The sequence below is a fragment of the Larus michahellis genome, chromosome 1 (assembly GCF_964199755.1).
Source record: "Larus michahellis chromosome 1, bLarMic1.1, whole genome shotgun sequence".
In the NCBI taxonomy this organism is placed as follows: Eukaryota; Metazoa; Chordata; class Aves; order Charadriiformes; family Laridae; genus Larus; species Larus michahellis.
The window spans coordinates 151,190,872-151,208,068 of NC_133896.1; the positions used below are offsets into that span (position 1 = coordinate 151,190,872).

General features: G+C 45.7%; 1 protein-coding gene across 1 annotated transcript; it reads right to left on the reverse strand.

Moving 5' to 3' along the window:
• Window positions 1–3,210: 3,210 nt before the first annotated feature.
• On the reverse strand, window positions 3,211–15,545 carry LOC141751723 (lysozyme g-like). The gene is made up of 6 exons (XM_074608962.1): window positions 15,494–15,545; window positions 8,987–9,061; window positions 8,074–8,163; window positions 6,854–7,050; window positions 6,468–6,606; window positions 3,211–5,111 (listed from the first exon to the last, which is right to left on the reverse strand). The coding sequence occupies exons 2-6, from the start codon at window positions 9,027–9,029 to the stop codon at window positions 4,981–4,983; spliced, it is 600 nt and encodes a 199-aa protein (XP_074465063.1). The 5' UTR covers window positions 9,030–9,061; window positions 15,494–15,545; the 3' UTR covers window positions 3,211–4,980.
• Window positions 15,546–17,197: the final 1,652 nt, after the last annotated feature.

Below are 17,197 nucleotides of genomic sequence, written 5' to 3' on the forward strand. Positions count from 1 at the left end.
TTTTAATGAGCAACAAAGCAGAACAAACGCGGTTATTCAGCACTGCATTGCTGCGGTGGCATTTCCCTTTGTTTTCTGCATGTCTCAGAGAGAGAGACATGGACGTGTGGCTCAAACCGAGCCAACTCCCGTGTTCAGAGTCAGTCACCAGAGCAATCTGTTTGCCCACGTGGTTTACGGCTCTGGCCCACGGGAACTTGTTGTTGGCAGTGGTTTCCGACTGCTTCGGTTACTGCTGAAACAGGTTGTTTAATTGCTCCCTCTGCCTGGTGTCTATGGAAGCTGGTCATTGCAGCCCCAGACTTTAGACAGATCCCTGCCCGAGCCGTGAAGGGATCGGCCCATACGGCCGGCAGCTTAACAAGTCCATGAGAGAGAAAGCTTGCCCCCACGCGTTTGCTGTTTACTGTAAGAAGCACATTTAAATACATTTCCCAATACTGACATGGGTTGTAAAGACAAAGCATAGGACTCCAACAGAGAAGATTTTTCTTCCCTGTCTGCAATTTGTTGTCTTTTTGATATGCTGATTCTGATGCAGCGATGTTAGCCTGGAAAGATCCTTAACCAACACCTTTGCATTTCCCCACTCTACAGTAGCAGGACATACAGCTATTTTGACACGTTGGTCTTGTTTGTTCTTTAAAATGCCCAGTGCATGTTGCACTGCTTCATTACCCTGAAAGTTTTTTGAAGTATCCAACACAAACCTGCTGCCAAACTCGATGCTACCTGCCTTACCCTCAAGGAGAAGGGAAGGACGTGGGGCATTGCCCTCCATTTCTTTTGCATATTAGCAAATTGTAACTGTGTCCTCTTTCTCTTTTCTGGAAAAAAAGAAAATCTAATTCCTTGCTTCCTATAGGCTGTACCTTCTGTTTGAGTTGCAATCCTCCTGAGCACGTGTTTGTTGGTGTGACAGACTGTAGCTGAGCCTCACTGATGCTGACAGCTGAACAGCTGAGAGGAGAATTACGCCAAGTGCTTCATACACAGTGCTATAATAAAGATAAATCCCTAAATGGGATTTCCCCTCCGCTCTTTTTCTTTTCCTCCCCCCTGGCCTGGCATTGACTCGTTCAGGTCCCACTGCCCCCCCCAGCCCATTCTGCAGGATGGTCGCCCACCCGCTCCTCCCCTGTTTACGCTCCTGCTTTAGCTCGTAGAGTGTTTTGCACCCATGTTTACTTTATTTCAGTACTTTTATTCCAAACAGGTTTCCATAGTTTCTAACCACGAGTGAAAGTGCTCGTGTTCCCTCTCAGTATGGGCATCACCCACGGCTTGATAGCTCCTGATAGTTCACCATTCATTTTCCGACCACAAGTTTGAGAGAAACTGGTGTAGGACAGACTTGTGAGGCTCCACTTGAAAGGTCTCACCAGTTTGGCCACAAGCTGCTGATAAGCGGTGCTTTTTGTACTTATCTTAAGGCCCTTCATGAATGAGGGCACTTCTGATTGCTGCCTTATTGAGCTCATGATATGGCACAACCACAGCTTCTCTCTTGGCCACTTTTACCTATTGAGATAAGGACTTTGGTTGGTCTGAGGTAGTATTTCCCTGCCAAGCCAGGCTGCCAGAGCCCTCCTGACTGTTTCTTGCTGCTTCATTGTCCCCCAGGTTCTCAAGAAGCAATCATTCAGTCCTTCACCCTAGCATCTTCCTCGGTGTTGCAGCCAGGCGCCCTGGTCTGTGATTCCCTGGACCTTTCTTTCCCCTCCGATTTGGCTTTTCTCTTTCCTGACCTGTTCTGGTGGGCTGACCTTGGCTGAATGCCAGGTGCCTGCCAAGCTGCTCCATCACTTCTCTCACCCCAGGACAAGGCGGGGAGATAAGAAGATGGAAAAGAACCTCGTGGGCCAAGATAACGACAGTTTAACGAAGCAAAAGCAAAGGCTGTGCGTGGAAGCAAAGGAAAACAAAAGATTTATTCTCTACTTCCCAACAGCGGGTAATGTCCAGCCACTTCATGGGAAGCAGAGCTTCTGGACACGTAGCAGTTGCTCTGGAAGACAGATGTCGTCATAACGAATGGTCCCTCCCCCTCCTCCTTTCTCTTAGCTTTTGTTGCTGTGCAGACATCATATGGTACGGAATATCCCTTCAGCCAGTTTGGGTCAGCTGTCCTGGCTATGTCCCCTCCCTCCCAAGATCCTGCCCACCCCCAGCCTACTGGTGAGGTGGGAATGTTGGAGAGATACCCTCAATGCTGTGCCAGCACTGCTCAGCAGCAGCCAAACCACTGGTGTGTCATCAACGCCTTTCTAGCTACCAATATGAAAGCACAGCGCTATGAGGGCTGCTACGGGGAAAATTAACTCCATCTCAGCCAGACCCGATACACCTGTGCTTCTGCTTTTTCTGGTGTGTTACTTGGTATTAGATCACTTGTTTTCCAATCTGACTGTTGTTTTTTTTTTTAATAGGCCACCGGTAAAAGGGGTGACCAAGAGCGCGACCATGGCTGCCCCGTCTACATCAGCCAGACGAGTAACTTCCTGTAACATGGACAGGGGTGACCAGAAAAAGATCGGAGGGGAAAAGCGACCTGAACTCACTGCTCATCAGGAAAGCTTTTGCTCAAATCTGAAGGCAGAGTGCCAGCGTTAAACTTTCCTTATTTACTCCTTCCAGCCAATTTATCAAGCAATTACTTTTCAACTCATTTTCTGCAGAGATTTTCCTTACTCGCTATGAAGTGCTGATACCCTAAAATAATATTTGCCAGAAAATATGGAATTCCCATAATCAGGACTTTTAAACTGACTTAAAAGTTACCTAATTTTTTGTGGCACTGCTGCGTGAGCCAGCAGGCAGGTCTGCAGGCCCTTGGGTGTTGCTACCCTAATGTGAAGCAGCAGCTTCATAGGTAACGCATGGAGAAACTGGAGTCCTGAGGAGCTCACGGACCTGCAGGGTTGGCAACATCACTGGTGGTGACAGGGAGCCTGCTGGCAGCAATTAAGGGCGACACGAAGGGAACCAAAGAAAGCTCCGCTCCTGTTCACCCTCCAAACTCAAAAAACAGCGTTATACACATAGGCAGCAATGAGATTGCCTGCCCCATTTGAAGTTTATACTGATTTACCAAAAATGCATTCATAGCTTTTACATAAGAGGTTTGTATAACATGGAGGTTTACATAACATAATGCACCAAAGACATTAACCTATGAATTTTACATAAGCTATTTCAAGTAGAGGGGATCAAACCATATGATGTGTTTCACAAGTTTGTATTACAAAGTAATGATTTTACTAAAATTATCTTAGTATAGTGCAGAATTCACTGAAGGCTAAATAATACACAGTTTAACAACTCCGGTTGCTCAACACTGAACTGTTTTCTGTAGTCTTAAAAAAAACCCCAGTAGCACTAGAGATGTCCTAGAGCTCCCTCTGGTCTCCAGAGACGATAAAATGAGTTTGCTTGCAAACACGTCAGTCACGCACAGTCCTTGACGCAACAGTAAGCAGAGGAGTGACTGGCAAGACAAGGAGCGCAGCATTAAAGTTGCTCCACTTGCCAAAGCTGTCTCCAAAGGAGCTCTCATGCTGCCTGGCAGCCCGGGCACACCACGCTACAGCCCCGTGCTGCCGGGCAGGGACCACTGGGCACATCGTTTCTGCATCGGCAGCGGCGACAGCCGGCACAAAGGTGCCCTGACGCCTCCAAAATGGTTATTCAAAAGGCTAAACGTGAACGTCCTTATTCCCCTGCTCACAGGTATGGGGTGAGAGGCCAGGCTCAGGCTGCCTCACGCCCTGCCTCCCAGCCCAGATCTTCCCACCCACCCCTGCAGTCTGCAGCACCATTTTCCTCTCCTTGTTCGCGAATTGAGTTTTAGACCCACTCCAAGAGTACTGAATTGGGTTATTTACTCAAGTTGCAGGCGGCTGCCCACTGGGCCCCATGAAAAAAAAAAAATACTGGGATTCAACATTTATCTTTATTTTCTCTCTTATTCTCAGTATTATTCTCAATAAACCTAAATTTGCACCCAGACCCATCCGCATTGAAGAACACTTTCAAACAGAGCTTATAAACCCAAAGCTAATTCACTCCTAATTAGAAGTTGGATTCCTGGCAGGGCGACAGATGCTGAAATGCTTTTACACTTGGAGGAAACCCAGCATAAAGGTGCCAAAGCTAAAGCAGGAAAGGTCGTGGTTTTTTTTTTATCAACACTACTGTTGTGATACAGCTCCTAGGGCAGGTACCCACGGGGCTGGCTCCTGCTGAGAGGGCTGCTCTCTAGTGGAAAGGTGTTTTGCATGCCTGCTGTGGCACTTGCAGTACTTCCCATGTAGAGGATTTCCCCTATGTGAGGCTGCGTTTCACCCTGAAGAGGTCTCCAGCCCCACTACATCCGCGGGCTTCAGGGCTCGGGAGATTAACAGAAGCGTGTTTAGCATTGGCCCTACAGAGCCGGCCATGAAAATACACATCTAGTGCAGAAACATGCAGACGGCAGAGGCTCGTCGAGAAGTCTCTTCATTGTCCACTAGCTAGCACAATCAAGGGGAAGGAAGATTTCAATTTGGGGGCTTCTCCCCTTTGCTGGCCAGGGAGAGGGAAAGAGGGTGGATGGAGGAGATGGGAAGTGCACAGCCGATGCCCATGGAGAGCTGCATGCATGCCCGCACCTGGGGGATGCACGAACAGCCCTGGCTTCAGCTCTGAATGAGAGGAGGCACCTTCCTCACCCAGCACTTAAACATCGCTGGTCTGGCCCTGCCTGCCTTTCAAAGGCCGCAAGCTCGTGGTTTCTCATGCCTGCAGCTCCCCTGGAAGGCAGTGCTGAGCTCGCCCACTAGCGAGTGTGGAGTTGGGGTTTGCTGGAGCGAGCAAGGTGCTGTCGCCATTGCCACCAGCATCGGTCCTGCCAGGAGACCTGAGGAGCTGCTCTGGGTACTATGATCACTACTGGGCTAGTCTATGTAGAGGAGAGGCTCGGTGGTGCAGTGGGTTCATGACCTAGAACCCATGCCTCTTAAAGTACTGGGCTCGCCTAATCACGCTGTTGGCGTAGTAGTTGTCTCTGTCGCATGGGTCTTCCTCGTAGACCTGGAAGTTGCCCATTTTCGCACGGTAGGTGCAGATTCCCCCTGGAAAGAGTTAAGAAGAGTTTTTATGGGCTTAAAAGTAAGAAATAGAGATTTAAAAGTCAAAATTCCTAGACGAAAGGGTCACGCATCTCACCAAACCTACACAACTGCTTGGGAAATGACTAATATTGTGCGTTATTGTTGAAAAGTGGCTGATTTTGCAAAATCCTTACATCTATAGTGAGGGAACTCATGACTCTCTAAATGCAGGTGGGAATGGCATACTGGTCCCAGAGAAGAGCATAATCAAGAAAGGCAAGGATGGGAGAGCAAGAAATAACACAGGGTGAACAAACCAGCAGGCAGATAACAGGGACTGCAAGCAAATCCGGATCCCAAGCTTCCTTGACACAATCAACTTCAACAGCCTGCCACGGTAAGCCTGTTGTGTTGCGGTGCCTCACTTTCCCAGTGGCTTTTGTTTGGTTTCTACCTTATTTATCCACCTGACAGCCATTTCACTTGTAGGATGAACAGAAAAGAGGGTAACTTGAGACCTATTCACATTCACTGAGCACAATGCTTTCTCCAGGGAAATTAAGAAGGTCCTGGATCCAGCCATTCACCAGCATTAGCCCAGCTGCTCAATGTAGGGCAATCTGTGGACATTTGTCGCTGAAGTCAAGGGCCAACCTGCTGAGGCTGTGCCCTACACCTTCATCCAGCCCTACACAGGGTGCCTCCATGCTGCGGTGGCAGCTTCCATGCTGGGCTGGTTTCCTGCTGCTTCCTTCTGCAGAAAAGCTACCAAGGAACTTAGCATCCCACCAGTCTCTCTTCTGCAGGCAGAAACATGAGGGCCATGGGGACAGTGTTTTGAGCTGGGAGACTGCGTCTATATTCAGATCTCTTGCTGGCCTGCTGTTTTGGGTTGCCTCTTTTAAACTAGAAAACTCTGAGGTTTTGGGTTTTCTTGGTAAGAGATGCTATAAAATCTGCCAGACTGATGCTCTTTTTCCCTTAGAAGTGACACCAACAAATGCACAGCACTTCCATCACTCAGGGGCCTCCACCTTACTGTAATGCAAACAACAAATCATCACTTGGTATCGATAAAATATTATTAGAAATCTTATGGGGATATTTAAATGCCAATAAAAAAGATGCAGTAACAGACCAGCGTGCAGGATACCACACTGAACCCACACCGCTATGGGAGTGCTTCAATGTGCACACTGCGATGCAAATTGCAAACCAAAGCGCTAACAGGGAAAAGTAAAAGAATGCTGTTACTTTTTTCTGGTTTAAGAATCTCAGGTATTTATGTCTTGCCAGTGCAGGTAATGCAACTGTCCGTCTTTGCTTCTAGATGTAAACTCAAGCATGTCCCTTTCTGGTATACAGCCCATCGCATACCTCTCAGCTGCTGGTCCCAGGTCCAGGTAGGATGTCTTGCCCGTACTTCATTAATTGCAAGAACCAGGATAGCTGAGCACTGATTTATGTGATCTTCACTATCCCACATTCCGAAAGGTTGGTATTGCTCCCTGCCAATCTAGAAAAGTCAGGCAAGAAAATGGGTTTCCCTCTGAGCACAGCCACCACTGTAGCTTCCCCCTCTTCTTTGTACTCCCATGCTGTGACTTGTGGAAGTGACCTATTCAGGATAACACTTAAGCACAACCTTTGATGTAGAAGGAACAAGTTTAAGTGCTGTCTTGAACACAGACCAGTCATTTGTTAAGGTAAAGCCCTGGGATATACACTACATTGCTGTTCTGATACTCATCGTCCCAATGTACCTGCATCAAGCCGTACTTCTGCCGACCTTGGTCCCAGCCGTTGTCCAGGAGCAGGCCGACACGGCTCTCCTGCGAGATGATGGCAGCAATGAGTGCCGGGTCCAAGCACAGGTTTCTCGCTACTCTCTTAATCGGCATCTCGTATTTCCTCAGGCGTATGACGTCTGCCTCAGCAGTCCTACGTACCATGGCAAGTCCTGCGGAAAAGTAGACTTACACACCCTCCCGTCCAAACCCCTCACTTTCCCCTTGAGCAGGTGTGTCAAAGGAATAACTCCAGTTTTGAAGAAAATGCAACTACACCGAGACAGGCAGTGGCGCTTGAGGAGCGAGCACAGCCCTGTTGGCTCTGACCATGGCCAGGAAGCTGCCCTGCCTGTACCCGAGAATGACGAGGGAGGCGAGACCACATGTTCATGGTCCTCTTCTGCTGCTGCACTGCTGGAAATGCATCTCTGGAGTCGGAACAGTGAAATTTCAAAATGCATTTGAAAAAACTGAGAGATGTGTCACTATTGACCAGCCAAAGTGCAGTAACAGCTACATTGTTAGCCTGTGTATAGCAAGGTGGGGTTTCTTTTAAGTACTTTTGGGACAGCTTGAAAACAAGCAAGTGAATTCAGATCCACGCTCGGACACCCGTAGTCAGGTGTCCCAGAGGCATCTACATCCAAGGTACATGGCAAAGTCCCTGAAGGTCTGGGAAGTCTGAACCTGATGTAGTCAGCTGTGCAGTGACATGTGGGGAAATAACACAAGGCAGGAAAGAGGGAAATGGGAAGGAGTTACCAAATGTAGGTCACCCAGAGGTAGGATGGCTACACACCTGGGAGCCTCCCCCTGCAAAATGTGTCTCTGGCAGGTCACCGCTGGCCAGCGCAGCCGACACACCAGCATTCAGGACCTGGCTCTGGGCATCTTCCCCTTCAAGCAGCCAGGCCCCAGGGTTTTGAGAGGATGCTGACACTAAATGCCTGGGTGATGAAGCAGCCGTTTCAACAGAAAAGGGGTTGTGCCGTTTCCCTTTGCTTAGAGGCTGAGGATCCTGGCTGTGGGACCTGAGGTTTGTCCACCCGCTTCCCACCAGATCTGGAGGTTTCAGAGCGCCTGCCATTCTCCCTTTTGGCTAATTGAATGGTTGCACCACATTTAATGGAAGGCAAAGCGTCTCTCTGTCAGGTACAAACAGGTTGACAAATCAAGCAATGAGCGATACCTACCACAGTCGGGGGATCTTACGGCTGTACAGGAGATTGTGGGGGCTTGAAGAGCACTTACATCACCATAGCAACTGTAACTCATGGATGGAGCTGAAAAATTAAATGGAGGTTGAACACATAAGAGCGTACAGTGTGCTGCAAGTGGCTACAAGTCAAGCATGAGGGATTCATCTAGACCCATAATCCACATCACCTTGTATTGGCCATGCTTGTATTGTTGTCACTGTTCTCCATCAGTAATGTTATCAGTGAAGGCTAGAGAACAGAAATTTGTTCTTTTCTAATTGAATAGGTTGAAGCAAATGAAGCCAATGACAATTTAGATGAATAGGCGTCTGCCTCATTAGGTCTAAAGGCTGGTGTGGGAGAGAGGAACCACAGCCTCCACCTTTATTTCAGACCCTTTTTCTCATTCAGTGCCCTCCGATGTCCAGGACCCCTCAGATGATAGCTGGCAGTACCTGAGCATCCAGGCTGGAAATGTCTCCTATATTCCCCCGTAACTTGGTGAGGAATTAATTCAGGAGAGTGCTTGCCTCAGCCTGGGCCAATTACCCTGCTTCCTCAGTAACTGAGGAACGAATAACCTCCACCAAACAGCCTGTGGCATTTGTGAGGCCATTACTGAGTAGGCTGAGAGATTGGATAAGGTTAGCTGGGAGAATCAGGAGGACGTATGTCTGTGACTCCCTTTTGGTGTCAGTCCCGTACTCCGGACACACTTATTTAAAGGACACAGGTGGGTGGCAAGCAGCCTCATACGGTGGCCAAGGACCTTCAGGCACATGGGGTTTTACAGCACCCTGCAGAAAGGGCACCTCGGGCCTGACCATGTGCCTTCTCTCTGCAGTCCATCTGCAAACAGTTCCCAGGGGGGCTTTTGACAGCAAACCAAACCCAAACCTCGACTCACCGACAAGGGCTGTAAGGCCCAGCAAGAGCAGTGTGGGAATCATGGTGATGGCTCTCCTCAGCTGCCCCAGGAGACCTGGAAACGCAGTGGTTTGCAAAATGCGAAGAAATCAGTGCTGATTTTCAACAGCCCTGTAGCAAAATTTGCCTGCCAAAAGCTCCCACCCAGAGGCACCGGACGGGGATGGCATTAGCTGAAGACAGATTGGGAAGCAGAGCCACCCCCTCCACAGCATGGTCCCTCCCGCACCCCCAGCACGGATGCAGCCGCCAGCTTCAGAGAGTGGTGGTGGGAGGAGAAGCAAGTGATGGGAGCCCCATCTGCTCCTTCTTTCCTCCTTGTTTGGGGGTACAGGCTTCTCCTGTTGCTGAATGTCTCCTCCATCTCATGTGCCACTACACCATCACATCAAGAGGGAAGGGCCGAGCCTGGGAATCTTGGGAGCAGGGAGGTCCCAGTCGGCAGCCTGTGACCTTTTTCAGCCCCTGTCACTTTATATCACTTGCTCACGCAGCCCCTCCTGAACACCCGTAGCATGTCTTTATGATGAGAAGGTACAGTGCATTTGCTTTAAATATGTATGTGTTTGAAGTCTAATGTGCTGCAGAGTGCACGCATCCGTTGCCTCTCTGTTCAAAAGGCAATGGGATTTTTGCTTGGCTTTTGGAAAAATGAGTTTTCAGAAATCAAGCAATATGACCCTTAATTCTCTGCTAAGAGCATGCAGGGGAAAGATTTTGCTGGTGAAATAATACTTCTGCATTAATTCCTGTGTGTGATAATGGCAGATAAACACTTTAGTAATAAATGCGTCTCTTGCGCTTATTAATAAAATCCTCAAATGTCATCAGATAGTAGCTATCAACTGGAAAAAACATTGACTGTACTTGCCTTGCTGGTGAATGCATTTAAAATGAGCAGTTTTTATAGCTTACCAATACGGTGGGGTTTTTTTCCCCAAGAGGGTTTCAAACACAAAACACACCCTGAGTCTTGTAGGCAATCATCACGCAATGCTATTAACACTGGAAAATGCCTTATTGATTTTAATAAAGCGTGACCTTTTCTCTAACCTGTATTTCTACTGCAAACCAGGCTGTATGGATGCACAAACACAAGGAGTCCACCGGTGTCATTGGAAAGACTCCCTTTTCCCAAGTGAGCTTATTCAGGCCAGCAAACACCCCGGTGACGGAGCTGGGTACATGCAGTAGCTCGGTGTGAGCTCTAACATTAACACGGAGTATTCACAAGCCCAGATCCATAGAGCTGACCCAATATCTATGAATTCAATGACAAATCCATAGGGGGCCCCATCGAAAGCTACAGGCTGTAGCTGTTTCCACACGCAGAAAATTACTAGATTATGAAGTTTTGAGTTACCAGCCTTTTTTTTTTTCCCCTCCCATCACAAACATCATCACAGGCCTTAGGTAGAAACAGTGTAGACAAAATGCTAAATCAAAACAAAATCACGGCTCCTGGCTCTAAATAAATATTCTGTGAGTGAATTCAGACTCACCTGTCTTCAGTCGGCCTTCCTCTGAGGCAGGTCACTTCATGACTTTTATATATATGGGTACAAAAAGGTACCCACCCTACGGGCTTTGGAATGTTAATTCCTACCTAGTGCGATGACATTTGTTTTAAAATACACTAAGTAATATACATTAAGAGCTTAGAACTCTTACAATTCCTTTCATCCAAAGATTTGCATAATCAATGGTTAGTAAGACTCAGGACAACTCTGTGAAAGGAAATAAATACTGGTTTTCCTCAATCAGTGAGCACATTGATGCCCAATAAATGACTTGCAGAAAGCATTGGAGTGAATCAGTGGCAGAGGCCAGGCAAAAATCAGATCCCTGCCTAGTGCTCTCCTTGCTTTGCATCTCAGATCAGTCTGGACACATTTCTGGAAGGGTTTTTGTCTTTTTTTCTCAATGATTCCAGATTGACAAGCTTTTAACCAAGTACCATACTTTCATATGAATTCCAAAAAGGACAATTAAAGAAAACCATCTCGCTGCTTTATTGCTTACAGCGAGTCTAACGCAGGAGGGTGACCTGAACACTTTGGGAGCAGAGGCAGGGTTCGACTTTCAGGTTTGAGGAGACGGGATGCTACAGCTGAAACGAGGAGGAAGGGAACTAGTCTCTCAGCACCTGAAGCCAGTGGGGGCACACAGAGGGTCTCGGAAAGGTTTGTACCGTGCGGCCGAGACGCTTTTCAAGTATGCAAAACATCTGAGTTGCTTGGAGACTGAAAGATGGTCTGGGAGGCCAATGGCCTCCAAGGCTTCCCTTCCCCACATTTTTTCGCTTCCCCAGACTCTGCCCAGCACACGTGGAGGCTAGGAAAGCAAGATTTTCTTCCAATAGCTCTCTCTTCATTGTTTCATATACCACAGATCCATCTATTCCCATGGCTCTCTTTTGGGCTTGAGACACGATGGGTAGGAAAGACTGTTTTGGCCAAATATTAATTACTGGGTTCAAAACCAGGTGATGGTTGTTAGTCTGTAAAGCACAGGAGATTATCAAGCAGGCCTTGTTACATTAAAAATCAATAAACTACACGGCCTTAGATCCTGAAATAGCATGAAGGGGGGAAGCTTCACTGGAGAACTTAGCCCTGTTGTTACAAGAGGGTTGGTATATGAGTTAAGGTGAGTCTTAAGTAAAAAAATTAATTTATTTGGGTGAAACATGGAAATAATAAAACATCTTCCCAAAGATTACAAAGGCTAGGCGTTCATCCTTCATTTTCAAACCTGGTATCTTATGGTGGTGTCTCAGACTAGACTATCACTTAATCATTCTTTTCCTGGGGTTTAACATTTTAAATAGTAAAAAGTAACATTTGAAATAATGCAAGGTAAGAATCTATGTGGTTTCTTTGGAAAGAACAGGTAGAAAATAAAGACATCACATGTACAGTGTGGCTTTAATCCTTTCAAAAGGAAATAGTGACCAAAGAAATGCTGGAGAGGAGGACAGCCAGAGGAAATGAGCTGGGAAAAGGTCAGAGTGCACAGCTCAATGGCAACAAACCCAGTAGACATATTCATCTGCCTTCTATAGAACAAGATAATCTCTATTAGAAAAAGATGTGTTCTCTTAAGTAGATGAAAATAATTTAGTATTAACATCCAGTTAGCTTTTATAAAAACAGTATCATGTTAGTGATAACAAGCCAGTGTTCCTTTGCCACTGAACCTATGTTCATGCTGATGAACGTGCTGATGATTTGGGACATTTTTTTGAAAAGTAGCCTCTGACCTTCAGTGAGATTTCTTTTCTAATGTGTTGGACATTTGCTGATGGTCCTTAAGATAAAGTTTTCAATTTACATACTGTCTGTCTTTGCTGTATATTTTCTCTCTCATTTATTACTCACGTAATCACAGATTTTCTATGTTTCACAGTACTGTCACATGAATTCTTAATGCCTGCTCTGCATTGCATTGCTCTTTATTTACTCGTTGAATGGTGGATGTTATAAGTAAAATTATTATCTGTGCTGCTGCTCTTAAGTCCCTGGGGCAGATTCCTTGTATTCACATAATTTCCAGTATAAGGCCAAAGAAGAGGATATTTTTTCAGCAGCATTACAAATGGAACTTTTTCTTGCTAAAAAACTCTTTATCCTCGCAAAATTTACTAGCTGCCTTTTAGAGTGAGTGCTGAAAGCAGGCAGCATCTACGGAAACAAGGTCGTGCTGACATACATTGAACCGGGCAGGGCTCTGAGCCAGAGGCCTTGCCCAAGGCACCACCACCTAAAAGGACCTGCAGGACGTTAGAAAACACGGTCTTCTGCTCAAAGATCTCTGTGGGACTGTAAACCCAGAGCACTGAATTCAGGTGAACCACTTCATGAGTGGGCTGCATCTGACACTACTACAGCACCATTTTTGATTTCTATGCTAGATTTACTTTGGAAAAATGATGTCAAGTGTCAGTTACCTCTGATAGCCCACGACCCGACAGAAGGGATGTGTACACAGCTGTGATATGACGCTACTTTTGATAGGCTGAAGAGGGGATGAGTTAGAAGGCATCTTTCTGTATATGACTAAAGCAGCTCTTTCTAAATGGTGGGAACTTCATAAACAGATATCCAGAAACGCGCTGGAGTGATGTCCCTGAAAAACGTTACCTTCTCTCATAACACCACTGTACCTCAGAATCACGGAATCACCTCTTTTTATATTTTTCTTTATTATTCTTGGCATTTTGTTTAGAAGCACAGGGTTTTGGATTCCTATGATATTGCGAGACTCTAAAAGGACAGCAAGTTTCTAGCTCTCATGGCTGAGAGTAGGGAAAATACATGAAAGCCATGGAAATAGAACATAATTATTAAATTAATATTAAAGAAAAAGGACACAAAGGTTATAAATAAAAAAAATCCCACACTATAATTTTAAGCCCATTTTGCTGTTGTCTAATTTTTAAACATAAAGATTGCCAGTACCTATTCCCCTACTGCTGGATTTTGGTCAGCACAGTGTGTGATTGCGAGGGAGGGGATGGAAGGTCAAGGAAAGAGGAGAAGTCCACTTATCATTTGATATCTACATTTTCTTAAGCTTAAGAAGCAGGAAAGCTTCCTGGTGTTCACAGGGGCATCCTGGCAATAAGCTGCAGTCAGCGACTGCAGACATGGCTTCCCCATGGTCTTCTGCTGACACCATTAGTTACACTGAGCTAAAGGGAGTACAGAGCGGACATAAAATGCTACCTGACAGAATGCATTTTCCACCTGTTTTACATAAGCTCGAAAGGAGTGTACCGGAGATCTAAAGCACACCATGGTCCAATACCACCAGTTCTTTCCTACTCGTAGATTTTTCACGTTTGATTTTTTTTTCCCCTAATGCCAAGTGATCTACCAGGGTGAAATTTTTTTTCATTCCACTTAATAGAGATGTGACCAAATGGAGCATCATTTTGAAAAGCATTATGTATGGCACATGGTGTTCTCCTTCAGGTCAAGGGTGATATCATCACATTTCACTGGGCGGTGGGAACGCTATCTAAAATTACCTGGAACAATACCCATACTAATTACTGTCTCTGTTGTGAGTTTCAGCTCTGGTTTCATAACATCAGCAGGCAGATGCATTTCTCAGGTTGTTCCTTTTGTCTGGGATGTAATTATACGTAACACCTGGTATTCACAGACTTTATAACTGCTTTATAGGGCACCACAGCTGACGCATGTCATGGATGCCTACCACTAACTGGCCAGTTAAAGATGCATCTGTAGCATCACTTCAAACAAGTCCTCTAGAGTTGTTTTCCCAACTTTTAAAGGGATACAGGCAGTTTAATTATTACATTTCCACAGATTTTCTTTTCTACATCTAGTATACCTGTAAGTAACGATAGCAAAAGTCTTCAAACTTGTAAGACAGGAGGCTCTCGGTTTTCACTGTGCTCAGAAGTGAACGGGTGCTGAGGGCCCCAATATCTTCCTTTAGGTTGTCTTTATGAAATGACATCCTGCTGTGCACAAAGCACCTCTCTAGCCATCATGTAAGATAACTAAGACCAGAAGTTAGCTGGGGGAAAAAAAAAATATTTTTCCTTCTGTTCTCTAAAACAAGACTTTGAATTTTACTGTAGGAAAGGTGTTCTAGCAAAGAGGTCACTGGACTAGATCTTATGAGACCTCAGTACATATCTCAGCTTAAAAAGAGATCTATCACCTAAAGTGAGTCATTTGAAGTTTGAGCCAGGAGAGGGTTTATGCTCACAAAGCACGAGCCAAGGCACTGTCATGCTCCAAAACTGTGATCCAAGTATTTGGCTGAGGCATAATTCTGTTCCTGTTTGAGCCTAAAGTGACCCAGCTGGAGGAGCTTAGCACTTACGTCCCCAAGTCTGGGCACTGGACTCGACATCCCAGTGCCAAAGTCTCTGGATGAGTGGGAGTTTACAGTGCACACCCATGCATTTACTCACAAAAAGTGGCTGCGATGCTCACCTTGTTTAAACCAGCCATGGCAGAAGCAAGACCAATCTTGGACGATAACCTCATGAAGGCAGAAACCTACACTAATGTCCCTTTTGTGTAAAGCACGTACGCCCCCCCACCAAGATTGGGTGCACGTGTGTTCATTCTTGAGGTTGTGTTACTGCACAGCAGAGCACACCAGAGCCCCAGGGAAAGTTGGTGGGAAGACAAGAGAACGGCCCTATGGCCCCTGTAGGGACACAGTTGCATCAGCTTTATGTTCCTGAGACTGGCTTGGTGTTTCATATTGAACAGGGAGACGGCAGGGAAAAAAAGAAAAATCAACATAATATTTAGTAGTAACTACTGGGAATAGGGAGGAGAACCTTATCTCCTCCTCTCAAATCCCTATGTTACAAAGTCACATTTCCTCTTGCTCCCTCTTTCCAGCCCCACAAGCCTGACACCGTGCCGTACAAAGCTTCAGAAGGGAGGGTGGAGAGGAATGGCACGCTTGGGTAAAACATTTTGTAGTCACTCACTTGGGCAGCACTCAACAGCCTTCTGGATGCATTGGATCCTGCCCCAGGGCACCACCTGCTGGAGGGGAAACCGACACAACTAAACCCAAATTCTGGATTCCAGGAAGAGACTGAAATTAGATACTGGAGCACCTAATTCTTGATGCTCCTAGGTCCCTCAGTTGAGCTAGTCTTGTTTTGGTTTCCCACGTACAAAATGGGGATAGTACATTCATGACTCACAGGGATATCAAACTAACAACCATTAATACTTAATTAACTTTATCCATTAATCATGATAACCATTAAGAGAATTTCTTTGTGCCTGGAATTCATGATACAAAGCACTGAGGCCTGTCAACATTTTAGAAACCAAACAGGAAACAGTTTCAGACTTTTTTTCTAGGGCAGCACACTAGCAACAGAAATAATTAGCAAGGAGGAAGAAGATCAGGAAGGGAATTAATGTGGTTTTGTGTATTACAATCACCTGATTTTCATACAATGTCATCCTGGGAAAAGCCAGTGGTTACTGAAGATTGCATGATTTGTGAAACAGATATGTTAATTTTTAAACCTTTTTTATAAGAGTCACATGTTGAAATCATACCAGGCTGATATATGAACAGGCTGTGTTCAAAAAAGGCAAAGTATATTAACAGAGATTGAACACTGAGCTGACACAGCTACATGGCTCCTGCATCAGTGGTGGTCCACTTAAAGCAGCTCAAGCCACAGCTCAAACAGCTAATCCAAAAAACGTAGCCTTAGATTATGCACCTCATTGGATCTCTAAAAGCAAATTTTCTTAACTACCCACTTTTATCAACAAGCATCAAATATCTCTCAGTGTGCATGCACTTAAAATTAACCAACTGAATTTGAACAAGAGTTTTTTTGGTGATGCTCTTGTCTTTTACGTACTACTATCGCCAGTTTGATGTGCTCGCTTAAATTGATGAAAAAGGTATCGGCATATGTTCCCGATACAAAATGGTGTTCTCCAGGGGGACAGATAACAAGGAGCATCTGGGAGATTGGAATGTCTTGGATCACCACAATCATATTTGTCAGGCTTAACACTGAAAGCTCCAAAGCATGATCCAAGAACAAAAGATCACAGTGGCAATTGGAGCAGTTTCTTCAGAGCAGTAATTTTCTCAAATGTGGTGGAACCTATCTATCTATTTATCCTGTAAAGGGGGCTTAGGGGCAACATCCCCCTCAGAAGAGTTCCAAAATATTCTACAGTAGCATCAAGTACCCTCCACTTCCGATTCCTAGACAGGCTTTCCTTAAATTCTGGAGCATAACCCTCACTCTTGAACTGTCGCATAAAGCTGTTCTAAAGAGACAGACAGACAAACCCACTACTGACAGAATTTTCCCATAAAGAAGTGGAATACACAGCTATTGAATATGCAATGAGTACAAAAACCAGATTATTTCTTCATCAGCTGGTGCTTGTGCATGTGTGCGTGTGTACATGAGAGACAAAATAAAAGCATCCCTCACACTGGTTTGAGGACAGTGACTTTACTCTTGGAAGACAAAGGGCTCATTTTAGAAACTGTACTGTTCAAAGCTCAACTTCCCCAACTTCTGTAGAAAAGTACTCCTTATAGGATTGCTAAACAGGAAGTAGCACAATGATGTGGATTACTTGGAACAGAGGACTGGAAGGCATCAATTCACCTTTCGAGTCGCCTCCCTCAGCGACCCCTA